This window comes from Siniperca chuatsi, linkage group LG1, assembly GCF_020085105.1.
Source record: "Siniperca chuatsi isolate FFG_IHB_CAS linkage group LG1, ASM2008510v1, whole genome shotgun sequence".
Taxonomy (NCBI): Eukaryota; Metazoa; Chordata; class Actinopteri; order Centrarchiformes; family Sinipercidae; genus Siniperca; species Siniperca chuatsi.
The window spans coordinates 38,070,495-38,089,516 of record NC_058042.1 but is presented as its reverse complement, the minus strand read 5'-3'; the positions used below and the strand labels follow the sequence as shown (position 1 = coordinate 38,089,516).

Genomic DNA, 19,022 nt, shown 5'->3' with positions numbered 1-19,022 from the left:
CAGGGCATTTGATTTATTGATTGCTGTTGGGGAGAGAATTTCAACAAATATGCTTCTGAAATACATTACCTACCCTAGCTTTAATATACCTGGGCGGCCCACCCAAGTAAAGTCAATGTGCGGAAAACACTGTGGTGGAAAACAACGTTTAAATCCTGATGGGAATATGACATTTCTGTTAGTTTCATCCAGCTGTTTTTATACAGGTGAATGGAAATGATTCTAACAATTATGCAAAATAATTGCAGTCAGATCACATAATTGCAATCAGGCGATTATGTAATAATTGTGACAGCCCTATATCATCCTCTGTTATAACATCTGACAGTGTCAAATCACCTGCTGTAAAATCATCCTCTGTCATAACACCTGACAGTGTAACATCACCTGAAGTGCTGACTGAATGTAGCGGCTAGCTGTGGTAGTGGGCCAATCACACGTCGTATTAAACTGAAGAACACTTGCAGTGATTGGCTGTGAGCAAAACCATACAAATATTAAAAAAAAGCTAGATCTGGGTACAAAGTGGATCAAAGGCAGGTATTTTTTGACTGGAGACGTTTCGATACTACTTGGTACTGGGATATTTCGGTCGATACCATAAAAAGGTATCGAGTACCGATACCCAGCCCTAAATATCATCCTCTGTTATGACACCTGACAGTGTAACATCACCTGGTGCAACTGTCACATGACCTCCTCGCATTTTAGTCATGAACCACTTTGCTTTAGAAATACGTTGTTTAGCATCTAATTTTATGTCAAACATTTCTCTCTTTATGTATGTCATATTACAGCTCTGCTCTGATGACACATTGTTGTCAGCTGTGGTATATATGGTTTCTGGCTGCAGGAGCTTTTTACTCTTTGGCAACATTTTTGATGATAGATCAGAAAAGGAATCTTTACATGGCAATTTTAGCAGCACTGATTATGTCAATGATGAAACCTCATCAACGTTCACCTCCTAATGAACAAGTGACAACTTTGTCCAGTTAAGAGAGTTTGTTGAATCTGACTTTCGCACAAACAACCTCACAGATAAAGTCAGAGAGGTTTAGGAGAACAATATGAAAATGTTCTAGAGGTCCCCAAAGTCATTTTCTAATTCTAAACAGTTTTAAAGGGACCGTAAAAATAAAGTTATGTTAATAACTCTTGCGGCTGTGGCTAGGTGGTAGAGCGGATCGTTCACCACTCGGAAGGTCGGCAGTTTGATCCCAGCTTCCCCCAGCCCACATGTCGAAGTGTCCTGACACTGAACCCCAAGGTGCTCCCGAGGGCTGTGCCTTCGGTGTGTGAGTGTGTGTGAATGATTAGTTTGTTTCTTTGAACTGATGAGCAGTTGGCACCTGTCATTAGTGTGTGAATGTGATATGTAGTGTGTGAAACACTTTGAGTGGTCGGAAGACTAGAAAGGCGCTATACAGTTACAGTTCATTTACCATTTACCATTAATGCAAAAGGACCAGTATTTGCCAAGTTTTAGACAATTTACCACATAATATTACTTCTACAACATAATATTACTTCTACAACATCTGACTCACATGAGAGGGCTGGTGTTGAAAAAGGCGAGTCCATAAAGGAACACTACAACACCCAGAGCAGCAGCTGGAACCAGCAGCTTGGTGTACCAGCCCAACCACAGGTAGTACAGAGCCACCTTCTCTCCAAAGTAACACCTGCAGGGAGAGAAAAAACACAGCCAGTCATGATGTAACACAAACAAATCAACACACCAGTGACTATAAAAAGTGTTCAGTCACCTTGGACTTTGTCATGTTTTTTGTTTTACAATATTGAATCACAGATGATTGGTTTCCTTTTTTGGAACGGTCAAAACTCCAGCAAAATGTGTAGTACACAGAATAACTTTATTGTCAGAATAACGCGTTTCGGATTGTGGCCTTCATCAGGGATGAAGCATTCTAATGACATCTGGGTCAGTGTTTCCCAGAAGGTTCTCTGGTCTGATGAGACCAGAACTGAGATTTTTGACCATAATACTAAACTTTGTTTGGTCTAACCCCTAATTCACACCAGACATGACAAATCAGTAGCAGTGGCCAGTATACTGTATAATGTCTTTGAATGGAAAGACTTGAAAAAGAATGGGGCTGATACAGATGCTTATAAAGAAGCTGATATACCTGTTGACACACTATAATTACTGCCACTGGTGCTCTTCACAAAATATGGACTGGACAGGGTTTATGTCACCCTTCTTCTTGTGTTTTAAATTCATATTTAATGTAGGTCTGTACAGACTGGTTTCTCATTATAAGTTTCTGTTAATCCGTGTCAGAAACCTGTTTGCACTGTGATTCAGCACTGTAAAACAATAAAACACATCCAAGAAGAGTGAATACTTTTACACTGAACACACAGACAAATCTGCATTCATCATTTCCCCTATTTGACTCTCTATCTGCTCTATCGAGCATAGGGTGATTCATAAGTGTACTTGCTAGCAAAACATCTTAGGCCAACAACGGATGATCGACTTTGTGGTCGTATCATCAGATCTGTGGCTGTATGTCTTGGACACTCAGGTGAAGAGAGGAGCAGAGTTGTGAACTGATCACCACCTGGTGTTGAGTTGGATCAGATAGCGAGGGAGACTGCCGGACAGACCTAGTAAACCCAAACATGTAGTGAGGGTGAACTGGGAACTTCTGGCTGAGGCCCCTGTCCACAAGGTCTTTAACTCCCACCTCCGGGGACATGGAGTCATAGTGGGCCATGTTCAAAGCCTCCATTGTTGAGGCGGCTGCGGTTGTCGGTGCCTGTCATGGCAGCAACCTGAGAACCCACTGGAGGACACCAGTAGTAAAGGAGGTTGTCAAGCTGAAGAAGGAGGCCTTCTGGGCTTGGTTGGCCTGGGGGTCTCCTGAAGCAGTGGAAAGGTACCAGGAGGCCAGGAGGGCTCTGGCTTCTGTGGTTGCCGAAGCAAAAATCCGGGTGTGGGAGTAGTTTTTGGACTCCTTTCTGTTGCCCTCGAGGAAGTTGAGATGCTGAACATGCTCTGGGCATTGTTGGGCTGTCTTTGCTAACACACCTCTTCAATGTCACGTAGAGGTCGGGGACAGTGCCTAGGGAATGGCAGACCGGGGTAGTGGTTCGCAATTTTAAAAAGGGTGACCGGAGGGTGTGCTCCAATTATCAGGGTATCACACTGCTCAGCCTCCCTGGGAGACCTCATGCCAAGTGTGCTGGAAATGGTTAAACCTCAAATCCAGGAAGAGCAATGCAGATTCCGTCCTGGTCGTGTAACAGTGGACCAGCTCTTTACCCTTGCAGGGTTAGTAGAGGGTTCATGGGAGTTTGCCCATCCATATAAACAAAATTGACTTGACTTGACTACTAGGGCCGTTGCTACGAGCCATCCGGTCCTTATACAACCAGAGTGAGTTCAAGTATCTCAGGGTCTTGTTCACGAGTGAGGGTAAAACAGTGTGAGATCCTCAGGTGATAGGTGCAGTGTCAGCAGACTATTGTGGTGAAGAGGGAGCTCAAACGTAAGGCAAAGCTTTCAATTTACCAGTCGATCTACATTCCAACCCTGACCTATGGTCTTGAGCTTAGGGTAGTGACCAAAAGAAGTGGCTGAAATTAGTCTCCTCCATAGGGTGGATGGGCTCAACCTTACAGATAGGGTAAGGAGCTCAGACATCTGGAGGGAGCTTGGAGTAGAGCCACTGCTCATTCATGTTGAAAGGAGCCAGTTGAGGTGGTTCGGGCATCTGATCCGGGCACCTTCCTTTGGAGGTTTTCCAGCCATGTCAAACTGGTAGAAAACCCCAGGGGAAGACCCAGAACATGCTGGAGAGATTATATATCTCATCTTGCTTGGAAACACCTCGAGATTCCCCAGGAGGAGGTAGAAGACGTTGCTGGGAGAGGGACGTCTGCACTACCTTGCCCCGGATAAGCAGCGGAAAATGGATGGATGGATGGAATGGATGAATTTGCTATTAGCAGTTCCTATTTGCAATGTACGCGTGGATGTACAGCTATCACTGGATTTCTTTGATACTAAAGAAAACTTAAAAATCTGACAATTCTCAGGCAAGTTCTGCTGTTAGGGAGCGTCTTTTTTCTATGATTTCCAAGTGGATTTATGGACTTTAATTCATTATCAACATCAGAGATGATGATATCCTCGGAAAGTATAAATACAGTTTTTGACACTGTCGAGGTGGGTATGGGTAGCTGTAAGCTGCAGAGGGAGAGCGTGTGGACAGAAAAGAAAGAAAGAAAGAAAGAAAGAAAGAAAGAAAGAAAGAAAGAAAGAAAGAACATATACACTGAAACCCTGGTCTCAGCGTGGTGTCTCAGGGCCAAGAGGAACTCACAGTAGCACGATTACGTTACAACTGCCGCCCAACGTAATTTGGCTTCCGAGATAACAATGACCACCCCGTGGATCTGACGGCTGCGGTCACACTGGCAGAGGATTACCTGGCTGTACACCCCTGAAGCCAGCCCCCTGGAGGCTGCCCGGCCAACACCAGCACCGCGGAGAAGGGGTATGGGGATACCCTGTAGTGCCAGTGGAAATTAGACATCAAGAGAGAAAGTTTAGTGTTAAGGCAGCGGTTAGTTCCCGCCTGACGCACCCCCTGATTTTGGGTACAGATTGGCTTGGGTTTCATAGGCTAGTGAGGCACTGTGTGGGGGTGCGTGCACGACCGTCAGGGACATGGGATGTGTGTGCTGTGCTTAGTGGTGACGCGAGGTTGTCTGATGTTGCAGATGGGGAGGAGGAACCGGCGGCGCCTCCACAGGAGACGCCACAGGCTCCTGTATTACCCTCCACGGAAGATTTTCCACTGGAGCAGTCTTGTGACGACACTCTACGCTTTGCCTTCGACCAAGTGACAAGAATTGATGGTCATGTGGTGCACCCTGACGCAGCCCAGTCATATCCACACTTTTCAGTAATCAGGGACAGACTGTACAGAGTGAGTCGTGACAGGGGAAGAATTAACGCAATTGTTGGTACCAAAAAGCCGTCGGGAAACAGTTTTCCAGGCGGCTCATTACAACCCGATGGCCAGGCATATGGGGTGTAATAAAACACTAGACCGGATTCTATTGACCTGGGATTTGGGGAGACGTTCGCCGTTGGTGTGCGTCTTGTCCCGAATGTCAGATGGTTAACCAACCAGCCATCCCGAGAGCGCCTTTGCGCCCATTACCATTGATGTAGGTCCCATTTGAATGCCTAGGTATGCACCTCATCGGGCCATTTTACCGCACGTGGATATCACTTTGTGCTAGTGTTAGTGGACTATGCAACTCAATATCCCGAAGTAGTGCCATTGCGCACAATCTCGGCAAAGAGTGTGGCGCAGGCACTGTTTCAGGTCATCTCCCGAGTCGGGATCCCAAAAGAGATCCTGACTGACCAGGGCACCTCATTCATGTCCTAGATCCTCTGTTGTTCGCAGTGCGGGAGGTGCTCCAGGCCTCCATGGGATTTTCTCCCTTTGAGCTGCTGTTTGGCAGAAACCCACGGGGGGGTCCTGGACCTAGTTAGAGAAAACTGGGAGGAGGGTCCAAGCCCCAGTAAAAACGAAGTTCAGCACGTCCTGGACCTGAGAGCAAAACTCCACACCTTAGGGCAGTTGTCACGGGAGAATTTGCTCCAGGCTCAGGAGCGTCAACAACAGCTGTACAACAGAGGGGCTAGATTAAGACAATTCACGCCGGGAGATAAAGTGCTTGTATTACTCCTTTCGTCCAGTTCCAAATTACTCGCCAGGTGGCAAGGACCCTTTGTCGTCACACGGCATGTGGGCGACATGGACTATGAGGTTGTGCAGTCGGATAGGGGAGGGGCAACGCAGATCTATCAACTCAACCTCCTAAAAGCATGGAGAGAGGCGGAGCCTGTTGATCTGGTGACGACGGTGGCTGAGAGAGATGAGTTCGAGCCTGAGGTTTCAAAATTGACCAGTGCCACCTTGCTCCCTTTTGACAACCATCTCACACTGTCCCAGAGAACAGACATTGCCGAGTTGAAATGGCGTTTTGCCGACGTGTTCTCCCCCCTTCCGGGTCGCACCAACCTCATAGAGCATCACATTGAGACTCACCCGGGAGTGACGGTGCGTTCACGGCCCTACCGGTTGCCTGAGCACAAACGGAAAATGGTGCAGGAAGAATTAAAGGCCATGCTGAAGATGGGGGTAATAGAAGAGTCCAACAGTGCCTGGTGAAGCCCCATCGTTCTTGTAGGCAAGAAGGATGGGACCATACGGTTCTGTGTGGACTACTGCAAAGTAAATGATGTGTCACGATTTGATGCCTATCCAATGCCTCGGGTCGATGAGCTCCTGGATCAGTTGGGCACCGCTCGTTTTTTCACGATGCTGGACTTGACCAAGGGCTACTGGCAGATTCCCTTGTCTCCAAAGGGAAAGACTGCCTTCTCCACTCCGTATGGGTTGTACCAATTTACCACACTTCTACACACTAAATGATGTTATCATCCACAGTGACAACTGGGCGGAGCATGTGCGGAGGGTGGCTGCAGAGCTCGGGTCATTGAGGCAGGCCGGTCTCACCGCCAACCCGAAGAAGTGTGCGGTTGGACGGAGGGAGGTACGGTATCTGGGGTCCCACTTGGGCGGAGGGCAGGTGCGCCACCAGGTAGACAAGACGGCTGCGATTGCCGCCTGCCCAAAGTCCAAGTCAAAAAAAGAAATGAGGCGGTTCCTGGGGCTGGCCGGCTATTACCAGCGATTCATTTCCAACTTCGCAGAGCTGACCAGTCCCTTGACCGATCTCACCCTGAAAGGTGCCTCAGATCCGGTCCAGTGGACGGAGCGGTGCCAACTGGCATTCAAGAGAGTAAAGCAAGCCCTCTGTGGGGAGCCTCTCCTCCACACACCTAACTTTTCTCTCCCTTTTGTTCTGCAGACTGATGCGTCGAACAAAGGAGAGGGGGCCGTTTTGTCCCAGCAGGTGCAGGGTGTTGACCGCCCGGTCGTATACATCAGCCGGAAGCTGTCAGAGCGGGAGGCCAGGTACACTACAATCGAAAAAGAGTGCCTGGCCCTGCGGTATTACGTGCTGGGGCGTACATTCAGCCTCTGTTCGACCATGCCCCCCTCCAGTGGCTCCACCGCATGAAGGATGCCAACACCCGAATCACACTGTGGTATCTGGCTCTCCAGCCTTTTAAGTTCAAAGTGATCCATAGGCCGGGGGAGAGGTGGGGGAGATGCTCAGGTGAGCAGCATCAAGGAGAGATAATTGGCACAGCTGATAATGATTAACTAATTATTCTCTCCTTAAATACAGTAGCATGCTGGACACAAGGGGGAAGAGAGAAAGAGCATGTGGACAGAAAAGAAAGAAAGAAAGAAAGAAAGAAAGAAAGAAAGAAAGAAAGAAAGAAAGAAAGAAAGAAAGAAAGAAAGAAAGAAAGAAAGAAAGAAAGAAAGAAAGAACATATACACTGAAACCCTGGTCTCAGCGTGGTGTCTCAGGGCCAAGAGGAACTCACAGTAGCACGATTACGCTACAGACACAAATTGCAGCAATCAGTCTATAAGTGTTTACAAGCATCTTAAATCAGCTTCATGAGCTATGTGTCAGAGCCACTGCTATAGCTCCGAACTGCTGACTGTGTTGGTAAGCAGTCAAATCAGCAGCCAAACTACAATATCTAACTTCTTGTTTTTACGATGCCCGCATGCACCTGTCCCTTTCACCTCACACAGTATCTTCGCTTCAGTTTGAAACCTCTGGTCTAAACAAATGCAACAGGTTTTACATTCTGCTTTCCTTAATCCACTATGCTAAGATCCTTAACAATGGCAGACAGACAGACAGACAGACAGACAGACAGACTGACTTGATGTCGTTGACTGGTTGGCCTGTAAACAGACCCGACCATCGAGCCCACTTCTTCTTCAGCTGTTTCTGCTCCTTTCTCTGAGAATCGTGGGAAAAATCAACATACAGACATATTATATTCTATATGCTAATACACTGAACACATTTCACATCAACATCACAACATCTGGGCAAAAGTGTATTTCAAAGTGTGTCTAAATATTTCATATGTTTCATATGTACACTTTCACAGCTCACAACTGTAACAAAGAAAAACCAGTAGACCTTTCTGCTTCATCACCTTTTTACTGGGCGATATTTAGAGTAACCATGTGACCGTCATGTTTTTCATGACATGCTGGCTTTACTGTAGAAAGATTCTGTGAGTAACTTAATAACAGACCAAAATAAAACTTGTCTGTTGTCAGTCTGTGTGTCTGTACTCGACCACGCTCCAGCATGTTTCTGTAGTTCCAACAACTCCAACAGAGTGAGACATCTCATTGTATGTCAGCGGTCAATGTCCAACAGACGCTCCATCATAAATTGACATTTTAACCAGTTTTAAGCCATAATTTTATGATACACCTTCCTTCTTGTTTTACTAAATGTTTTACACTGGGCAAAAGATTTTAGTCATCGGACACTTTGATGAGAAGTTGTCAATTCCAAACCCAAGCAAGGGAAACAAACAAAACTAACTTTTTACTTTTAACTCCCTGAGTTAAAAAAATTAACTGCGTTCCATTGAGCGGTTCATCGAGGATCTCCTCTAGCAGCAGACAGAGCTGTGTTCCCGGCTAACATCTCGAGCCTGTGGGTAGCTAGCGGCCCTTGGCCTCAGATGCAGATGATGTCCCTGGCCTGACTTCACCTCGTGCCTCCTTCCTGGGCATCTGTGGTTAAGTGTCAAAAAAGTCTCTCTCTTCCCCTCTACGACCCATTTGGTATTGCCGGTGATGATATCCCTCTCACTAACTTTCTCTGTCTTTTATTTTTCCATCAGCCAAGACTGACAGGCCGAGGCCTTGAAGAAATCCACAGAAACCGTTGAGTCTTGAGAGTTTTATTTTAAAGAACAGACTGCCCACTTTGTTTTTTAATCTACAGATCTCCTAAATTTGGTTCTGGTTTTATTCAGGAATTTTCAGACCTTTTATCAGTCATTATTTTACAATATGACAAAGATTTGAATATTCATTTTTGTTGCCATTCTTCCTCCTCATTTACTTCTGACTTTATCAAACTTTTAGATTCTTTTAATTCATATTAATATGAATTAAAAGTTATGGGGCAGCACCCTGGGATCAGGGACCATTAACCAAATGTGAAAAACAGTCTCAAAGGCAGCTGTCCACTTAAAAATGACGATCTATCTTACATTAATAGTAGTGGACAGTGGAGGGTGAATACGAGCACTGACCGTCACAACCAGCTGTTATTACAACACATACACAAAATAACCACAGGCAACTGCTATTTAAAAAGGAGAGTTTATTGAACCATGGCACTGGTCAATAATCACTAACTTCATTCAACAACAATCAGTCAACATGTAAGGTGTGTGTGTGTGTGTGTGTGTGTGTGTGTGTGTGTGTGTGTGTGTGTGTGTGTGTGTGTGACAATAGAAATGGAGGTGCAAGGAAAGTGGCGGATGTGACCATGTGGGTCGTCGTCACGCACAGATCCAAAATGGCCGGCAGACCAGCAAAACTCAAAGGGGAGAGACAAAATGGACGACACGCTCTATTTGTCCTCAAGGTGGCGCATCGCTAGTTATGCTACCATGCTATCCGGGCCCACGGCGGTCCGTTACTTTCCACAGTAATGCACAGCACAATTCACAACAATGAAGCTTAGATGAAATAACACATAGTTATAAAATCTATCTCTGCCCAGACACAAGCCTCTTACTTGGGATCGTCTTTAATAGTGATTAAACGTGTCAGTCTGTTTGGATTATCCGGCGGAGTCCTCTCAGGCTCGGATACTGACGTGGCCGGGGTCCGTGCTTTCAGCGGGTTCAACAGCGAAACTGTTCCTTCGGGCACCAGCAGAGGGAAGCAGCAGTCGACTTTAGTGAGGAGAGAGCAGGGCTCAGCGGTTATCCTTCTCTCTGTGAAGAAAACGGTAAAACCTGAATCTTCCTTCTGCAGGTTAGGATTGTTATTTGTGTTGGGACTCCACAGGTGAATTCATTCATTTGGGTGATTGTTAACTGAACTTTTGATAGGAGACTGAATTCTCTTTTGTCCCACAATCCTGAGAGCCACTGAACGCAGCATTGGCCAGTTTGACTTGTGACCAGGATGTCACCAGGTCAATAAATAGGTCAGCAATGATTTGTTCTGTGTCTCTTTCTCCTGGAATCTTCCACTGCGGCAGACAGCCCTTGGCTGTCGCCCTCTCAGTTCAGCGTGCTCACCAACAGACACCCACCTGAACTCTCTCCTCCTGGCTTCACTGTGTAATCTGCTCAGAGAAACACACAGCAGAACTGAAGTCTCCTGAGGCCTATTAGATCTCTGCAATAAAGTTTAACACCAAAGGCTATTGTAAAAAGCCTGCCAGCTAACTTCACATGCTAACAGGAGCACAAAGCAAGTTAGCGGCGAGCGGTTAAGTCTGTAAGGACAACCATAGACGGAGCGACCAGCTTCCTCCGATCTCTATAAGCAGACACTACACAGCAAAAGACGTTTCCACAACGGAACCACAATTCTTCCCAGCTTTGCTCGTCTACAACAGACTGACCACAAGCAGCAACACCAAAGTCACCTCTCTTTCCCTCCCACGGACGGGTAACATAACAACTGTGCATAGCATAGAGTAACAGTACATGGATATAGCTAAGCAAAGGACTTTTGTACTTATGACGTTACTGGTGTGTTTTTCTGAGGTTTTGTTGTTGTGACGTGTTCATTTGTGCGATCTGTTAGCGCGTGGCTACCAAATTAACCTACGTTGATGTTAGTTTATGTTAGGCACTGTTATCCTAAACAGACCACACACACAAACACACACCTCTAGTTTGGCCCTTAAAGACAACCACACACACGGCGGAGAGTAACTTTAAAGCTCCCACTTCACATGTTTCTTTGTTTCTGACCACGTGGGTTCATGCTCGTGCACTCTGGACATATGGAGGCAGAACAAAGTAACACGCACACATTCCTTTTGGCGTGCACACACACACACACACACACACACACACATACCCTTTGTTTTGTAGTTTACTGTATTTAGAGTTAGTCTTCATATTGTGTATTTTTGCTGTGTTTATCTGTTAAATAAATGCTTGTGTATAATTATGCTGACTTCTTTAATGTTTCACAAGAGTTAGTAATTTGCCAACCTCTGCTATGTTGAACTCCAAATCCTTCAACCTACTAGTTATTAATGGTAATTATGGTTATAGTTATTAATTTAATTATTAATCTTCCAAATTGATAGTTTAGTGTATTTTGAGACTCATTCAATTAATTGGCAATCATTTCTCTTCTTTAAGAAGAGTGGTGCCCCTGAAGACTTTATTAATTCAAATTATTTATGATTATCTTTGATAATTCTGATAGCCATAATTGATTGATCATACCTACACAAGTGGGTGCCCCCCTTTAAACTTTGTTTGGCACTAATATATGGTTTGGCCTATGTTTTCCATTCAAACCTATTAGTCAAGGCTTTACCATTTCCAAGTAGGCCCCTCTCTTTGTTCTCCACATGTGGTGAGGCCCAACAATGGCCTCTACGTAGAGGAGCTTATCAGTGTTTTTAAAAGCTCTTGTACAAACCTTCAGGATGCTGTAGCCATGGTTAAATGAAGAATTAACGAACTTAAAGAGACAATGGAAGGCTGATCAAAAGTGGAAAAAGGATAAACACAGTGCCTCCCTTGCTTCTCTAAAAAACCAAATGTCCTTTATCAATGTAAAATCAAAGAAACAAGGAACACCTATTTTTCAGACGTGATCACTACACAGGGTCACAATCCCAGAATCCTTTTTAAAACTAGTAATTCTGTCATTGGTCCCCCACCTAGCCAACCAGTTGAATCCACTCCAGAGAGGAACCTTTTAATGATTTATAGTGGCGGTTCAGCAGCATTTAACACTGATCTCAGAGTCCTCCCACCTTCAACATTATCTCACTTCAATGAAATCTCTGTCAACCCTGTGACGCACTCTTGCACTTTCAAAAATTTCCACCTGCCCTTCAGACTGCATTCCCACTTGGTTTTTAAAAGCTGTATTTCAGATGGTTGGTACAGATATTTTAGCCATTATTAACTGCTCTCTGTCTACTGGTATTTCCCCCTCCAATTTTAAACATGCCACTGTGGAACGAAGCGGCGAGGGAAGAGAGAGGGGTCCAGACAAAGAGACTTAAAAACAAGAGATTTAAGCCATGTCTGCCTTCTCTCGTCATGGGCAACGTGAGATCACTGACGAATAAAATGGACAATCTAACGGCGTTAGCCCTGAATCAGACAGAGTTCCGTGAGTGTAGTTTGATGCGCTTGTCAGAGACATGGCTACACCAGGATATCCCGGACCATAACGTTTCCATCGACAGCTTTCTGACTGTTCGGGCCGACAGGGATCACAACGGGAGCGGTAAGCAGAAAGGCGGCAGGCTTGCTGTGCAGGTCAACAACAGATGGTGTAACCCTAGTCATGTCACTATCAAGCAGAGTCTCTGTAGCCTGGACATTGAACTGTTAGCTGTGGGACTCCAGCCATATTATCTGCCACGTGAATTTTCACATGCCATTGTTGTGGCTGTTTACACCCCCCCCCCTTCTGCTAATCTGGCATGCAACGCCATTCACACCGCCCCAGCACAACTCCAGACTCAACACCCGAGTGCACTCATATTAATCTCGGGTGACTTCAACCATGTCAGGGTTTCAACAACACTGACTAATTTCACCCAGTATGTGAGTTGTCCTACTAGAGAGGAGAAGACACTGGACCTGCTGCATGCTACCGTTAAGGATGCCTACAGCTCTTGAGGTGAGTGCAATCCAGGCTGACCTGAAGGTGAAGATCAGGGAGGCCAAGGAGAAGTACAGGAGGAAGTTGGAGTGGAAACTCCAGCAGAACAACATGAGAGAGGTCTGGAGCGGCATGAAGAGCTTCACTGGCTTCAGACCGACTGGCAGCAGAGGAGTTAAAGGCAGCTTGGACAGGGCTAATGAACTTAATCTGTTCTTTAACAGATTCGACACACTGGCTCCTGCTCATCCCTCCTCTAACTCAGCTGCTGTCTGCCCTCAGACTCCTCTGAGTCCACTGCTCCCCCCTCCTCCATCTTCCTGGGAGAGTCCTACTCCCCCCTTAACCGTTCTCAGGCTAACGGCCCTCTCATTACTGATGACTCCCCGCCTGTAACCTCTGCTGTGTGCCTGACTGCTGACCAGGTGAGAGGACAGCTGATGAAACTCCACTCAAACAAGGCTGCAGGCCCTGATGGCATTTGCTCCGGGGTGCTAAAAGCCTGTGCCCCCCAGCTATGTGGAGTCCTTCAACATGTCTTCAACCTGAGCCTGAGTCTTCAAAGGGTCCCTGTTCTGTGGAAGACATCTTGCCTCGTTCCTGTGCCGAAGACGCCGTGTCCCAGTGACTCCAAGGACTACAGACCGGTGGCACTGACCTCCCACATAATGAAGCCCCTGGAGAGACTGGTGCTGGAACAGCTGCGGCCCATGGTCAGACCCCTCCTGGACCCCTTCAGTTCGCCTACCAGCCTGACTGGGAGTTGAGGACATCAACATCTTCCTGCTGAACCGAATCTACACCCGCCTGGACAAGCCGGCAAGCACGGTGAGGATCATGTTTTTTGACTTCTCCAGTGCTTTGAACACCATCCGGCCAGCCTTGCTGGGTGAGAAGGTGGCAGCAATGCAGGTGGATACCCCCTCGTGTCCTGGATTGTTGACTACCTGACTGGCAGACCACAGCATGTGCGTCTGCAGCACTGTGTGTCGGACAGCGTGGTCAGCAACACTGGTGCCCCTAAGGGGACTGTCCTCTCTCCCTTCCTCTTCACCATTTACACCACAGACTTTGGCTACTACACAGAGTCCTGCCACCTTCAGAAGTTTTCTGATGACTCTGCTGTGGTGGGATGTATCAGTGGTGGTGATGAGACTGAGTACAGGGCTGTGGTGGGTAACTTTGTCTCATGGTGTGAGCAGAACCATGTGCAGCTCAGTGCGACAAAGTCAAAGGAGCTGGTTGTAGACCTACGAAGGGCCAAGGCACCAGTGACCCCGGTTTCCATCAAGGGGGTCAGCGTGTATCACATATATATATCTGTGATTTGCTAACTCCCTATAAGATTGATCGCTGTTAGAGATCCTCTGGCAGGCCTACTTATGGTTCCAAAATCTCGACAGGCTTTTTCTTTCCGGGCCCCTCAGCTGTGGAACTCCCTGCCTGGAGATCTCAGGCAGGCAAACACAGCATCCTCCTTTAAATCTCTTCTTAAGACTCACTTCTATCGTATGGCCTTTTCTTAATCTGATGGTATTTGTTGCAATTATTTAAACTATTTTAGCATGTCTACATCTTAAGTTCTGGATCTTACAGTATTTGCTTTTATTATATGTTTTTATTGTAAAGCACTTTGTAACTTTGTTTTGAAAGGCGCTATATTAATAAAATTATTATTATCATCATGTCAGATTTGATAACAGCAGCTGTTATTTCAGTGTGTCAGATATACATTTAATCAACATTTCATATCTTCTGGTGCTGTGTGTATAATTATTTTCACTGTGTATACTGATCATGTCTGGCACAAACATTTCTTTCAGGATTAATTAAGTTCTATATCTGATCTCATGTTCAGGTTGTAGTTGAGTGTGGTATAAGTAGCTGTGTCATTTAGGTGAATATAAGTGTCAGACTCGCTATCAGCAGATAATCAATATTGAACAACTCGGTTCTGGGCCAAAAAAACTTGATCGTACAGAGTAATGGCTCCAGCAGTTTAAAGATCAGTCAAAGATTGACTCACCTCATGGAGGCAGAACATGGTTTCAAACACATCCTTCATCAACAGTTCCTCCAGGTTCTCTGATAGAATAAAAACAGAACATATCTGCATGAAAGGCTGTTGTTTGTCCCATATCTCAACATGTCTGTGTGGATGACATGTTGTCATGTTTGCTGTATGTTTGCTGAAGGTCTACAAAGCCACAAATTATCATGTGTAGAGTCAAACAGGGCAACAGGGAAAAACGAGGAATAGGACGTAACCACAGACAACTGAGGCAGAGAAGATGCAGATTTAATGAGGAATAAAGCTTACATGGATGGTCTGGCAGGCAGAGATTAATACCAGGAAAGTCAGTCCAAACAAAGGCAAACAAATCCGTTAGGGAGCAGGCAGAAAATACAAAGTCCAATAAGACAGGCAAGGTCCAAGAAAATAGTCCAAAACACAAGTAACAAAAACAGGGGAAATGGCTGGAGGGGCAAGTAACCTCAGAGCAAAAGAATGGAGGTCTGAACCAGGGCTGAGCAGGAGACCTCAAGAGGACGGCCTGGGGGCAGGACAGAAGCGGAGCTGGAGACCTCAAGCAGACAGCCAGACAGGTGCGGAACAGAAGAATACAGAAGCCCTCTGGAGGTCGGGGACAAAGGCGGAACCCCTCTGGAGGGCATCAGTTACGAAGGCGGAACCCCTCTGGAGGCCGTCGGCGAAGGCGAAGCTCATCGGGAGGTCGAGCTGGTGGCCAGTGACATTGCTGGAGATCAGGACTGGGGTGTAGTAGCTGGAGTGCAGGACCAGAGACCTGCGGCTGGAGATCCAAGCAGGAGGCCGGTGACAGGGCTGCAGGACTGGGAGCTGGGCCCGAGAGATGGAGGGTAGAGCTGAGACCCGTTGGAGTCAGGGAAACAGGAGACTGCTGAAGCTTAGCATGATCAGGACATTGCTGCAGCTCAGGCTCAGCGGATTGCTGGAGCTCAACAGGAACTGGAGGCTCAGTGGATTGCTGCAGCACAGGTACAGGAGAAAGCTGAAGCTTAGCAGAACCAGGAGGCTGGAGTAGCAGCCATCTCCTGCCTCTGCTGCAGCTTGGAAACAGGAGACTGCAGAGGCTCAGCAGTATCAGAGGGATTCTACGGCCCAGCAGAGGCAGGAGGTGGCTGCTGCGACCCAGCAGGCACAGGAGGTTGCTGTGGCCCAACCGGGAGAGGACATGGTTGTGGCCCCACTGGAACAGGACATGGTTGCAGCCCAACAGAGCCTGGGGACTGCTGCAGCATAGGAAATGGTGTCAGCCAGGCTGCCAACTGGATACCAGAAGCAGGAGATAGCCATTCCACCAACGGAAAGCCAGGAGCAGGAGTCGGCCAGACCGCAGAATGGCAACCAGATGGGACTAATGACAGCTCTGGGGTGCTGGGCAGCTGAGTCTCTGGGGCGCTGGGCAGCGGGACCTCCATGGTGCTGGGCAGCGGTGAGGACGAAGAGCTGGGCAGCGGTAAGGATGAAGAGCTGGGCAGATGAGACTACCAACAGCGTCAGGAGCCATGATGACCACATCTCCTTTTGGCCTCCATGGGACCCCATGAAAATGGGCAGGCGAATACCCTCAAAAGGTGACTGTTGGATGACGGGGGGGCTCCTCAAACAGTTCACTGCAGGCACGAAGGTTTCGAGGCAGGCCGGTGGCAGGCTAGCGGCAGATTGCAGATTCACAAACCCGAGCCTAATTGACTGGAGAGCAGGCTGAGATAAAGACAGAGGTGCAGGCTGAGGTGCAGCCTGGCAGCTAGGATGCTGGTTGCTAGCAGGCAGTGATATAGGCTGGAGTTCATCAGAGTAGTCTGCTGGCTCCATATTAGGTTTGTACTATCACGTTCATCATAACAGGGAAAAAGAAGGAATAGGACCAAATTGCAGACAACTAAGGCAGAGCAGATACAAGAAAATCCAAAGTCTAATGAAACAGACAAGGTCCAAGGAAACAGTCCAAAACACAAGTAACAAAAACAGGGAAAATGGCTGGAACATAGGCACACAAACCAAGATAAACACACAAAGAGGGCGTGAAACCACACAGACTAAATACTCAGGTGAGGGGAAATAACAAGACACAGGCAGAACTAATTAAGGCAGGGCAAACAATCAAAACATGGAGTGAAACACACAATGACAGAAAATGAAGTTACAGACACGTGAGGAGAGGAGAAATACAAAATAAAACAAAGAACAGACAGAAAAACATGAAACAAAGGAAAACAAACTAAGGCGCAGAGCAGGTCATGACACAGATGGTACTAATAAATTCTGTTAAACTAATCGCACTCACCTCCTGTGTTGATGAAAGTCTGATGAAGGATGAAATGGACGATTCGGATCCTGGAGAAACCATAAAAAGTTTAAATAAGTGCAGAAACTGTTTCTGCAGGATCAGAATGAGTAGATTTATATAACATGATGTATTTTCAATTAAATTTTATTTATATAGCGCCAATTCATAACAGAAGGTATATCATTGCACTTTTCCTATAGAGAAGATCTAGACCGTACTCTTTATAATATTATTTACAGAGACCCAACAAATCCCACCATGAGCAAGCGTAATTGTAGTGTTAATATTAATAAATTAATAATAATAGGAATAATAGGAATATGCCATACACATACATCCTGCAGTCTAAAATCAGTCAGTCCATCTGTCTTTGAAACTTAAGTTCTGCTCCCCTTACAGTCTCATGTTTTTTGTGTTTACAAATAGAGAAAGTTGGCGTTCTGTGGTACTATAATACAACTGAGGAAGCCATCTTTAAAATCCAATTTTCAGCCCCAACCTTCAAAAGACCATGTAATATGTATTTCCTTTGACAAATCAGACAACAACATTTGTCAGACAAAAACATTTGTCAGTGCTGCTGTAAATCCTGCCTCATTACTTCTGACATTTGATTTGAAATAAATGACTCACAGAAGACTAAAGGATGCAAAAGATTTAACAAAATGTCTACAGAAGCTTCACAATAACATACTTCTCTACTTTCCATCTGTACCATATGCTCCTCCATGTTCCATACATTTACATTTTTGGAAAAAATATGGCTAAATGTGTGAGTGTGTACCTCGCTCCCTGAACAACAAAACCAAAAACTTTTTACTGAAAAACATTTTAGGTGGATCCATATTTCCCGGCTCTGACAGGAGCCCAGACATTATGTATCAGTCACCAGGGCTTTGGAAGTAGTGACAGTAGACAGTTTACAATGAGGTAACTGGTGACTGCTGACATGTATCATCAGTTCAAGAAACTGTGTTTAAAACCAGCCCGTGTTCATCACTATATTAGGAGAGATGTTATACAACTGTAGTAAGAAACGTCCAATCACTGAGCTTCATATTCTGTTGCCCAGCAGCAGATAGTGAACTTAAGAGTGTGACAAGATCTTGATCACTTTTGGATTAATCAGTTGTTATCAGTTGTTGTGTTTGGTTCATACAATAAAGCTCAGTTCTGCAGCTCTGGCTCCAACAAACATGTGGAGGAGTGGAACAAACAGGTGGGAGGAGAGAAAGAAACATGTAGAGATGAGAAAGACACAGGTGGAGGAGAGAAACAAAAAGGTGGAGAAGAGGAACATAAGGACCTTCAAATGAATCAGCACAAAGCGAGTTGTTGGTATTTTTGGTGGAAAATGTGTTTTAGACTGTAACCTGAGAATAATTGTCTGTTTCTGGAGCAAAATCCCTCTGCTGGCAGTCTGGTGATTCTGTCAACAACAACGACAGCAAACCAAAATACTTTGGAGCAAATGCACAACAATGATGGAATAATGCTTAAAGTCTAAAAAACTATTTTAATTAAACACTTTAATGTTACTGTCAACTTTCATCCTGGCAGGTTGTTTTGGACCCGTGTCTGCAAGTTTGAGTTAGATGTGTAAACAACTATTCTTTCACTACAATGCCATACATTGATGTCATCACCACCCCTTATATTGCATTAATTTGCACTGGTTATATGATTTCATTTTTCTTGAAACACATATTATAGGATTGAAAATCATACTGATCATACTGTTCCACTGTTTCATTTTTTTTTTTGTTTATTTTAATCTGTCTTTATTTTTTTATTTTAATATATCTATTTATAGATTAATTTTCTATTCTATTGTTAGATT

General features: G+C 45.6%; 1 protein-coding gene across 2 annotated transcripts in view; it reads right to left on the bottom strand.

Annotated features, from left to right (window-relative positions):
- Positions 1-19,022, bottom strand: part of ano9b (anoctamin 9b) — a 55,585-nt gene that overhangs the window by 25,859 nt on the left and 10,704 nt on the right. For both annotated transcript variants that reach the window (XR_006379102.1, XM_044206788.1), the window contains exons 5-8: positions 17,180-17,229; positions 14,875-14,933; positions 7,871-7,950; positions 1,551-1,685 (exon numbers count right to left, since the gene is read on the bottom strand). Coding sequence is in view for 1 of the 2 variants with exons in the window: in XM_044206788.1 (XP_044062723.1) it covers positions 1,551-1,685; positions 7,871-7,950; positions 14,875-14,933; positions 17,180-17,229 (324 nt within the window). In the remaining variant the exon portion in view is untranslated. The remainder of the gene's footprint in view (positions 1-1,550; positions 1,686-7,870; positions 7,951-14,874; positions 14,934-17,179; positions 17,230-19,022) is intronic.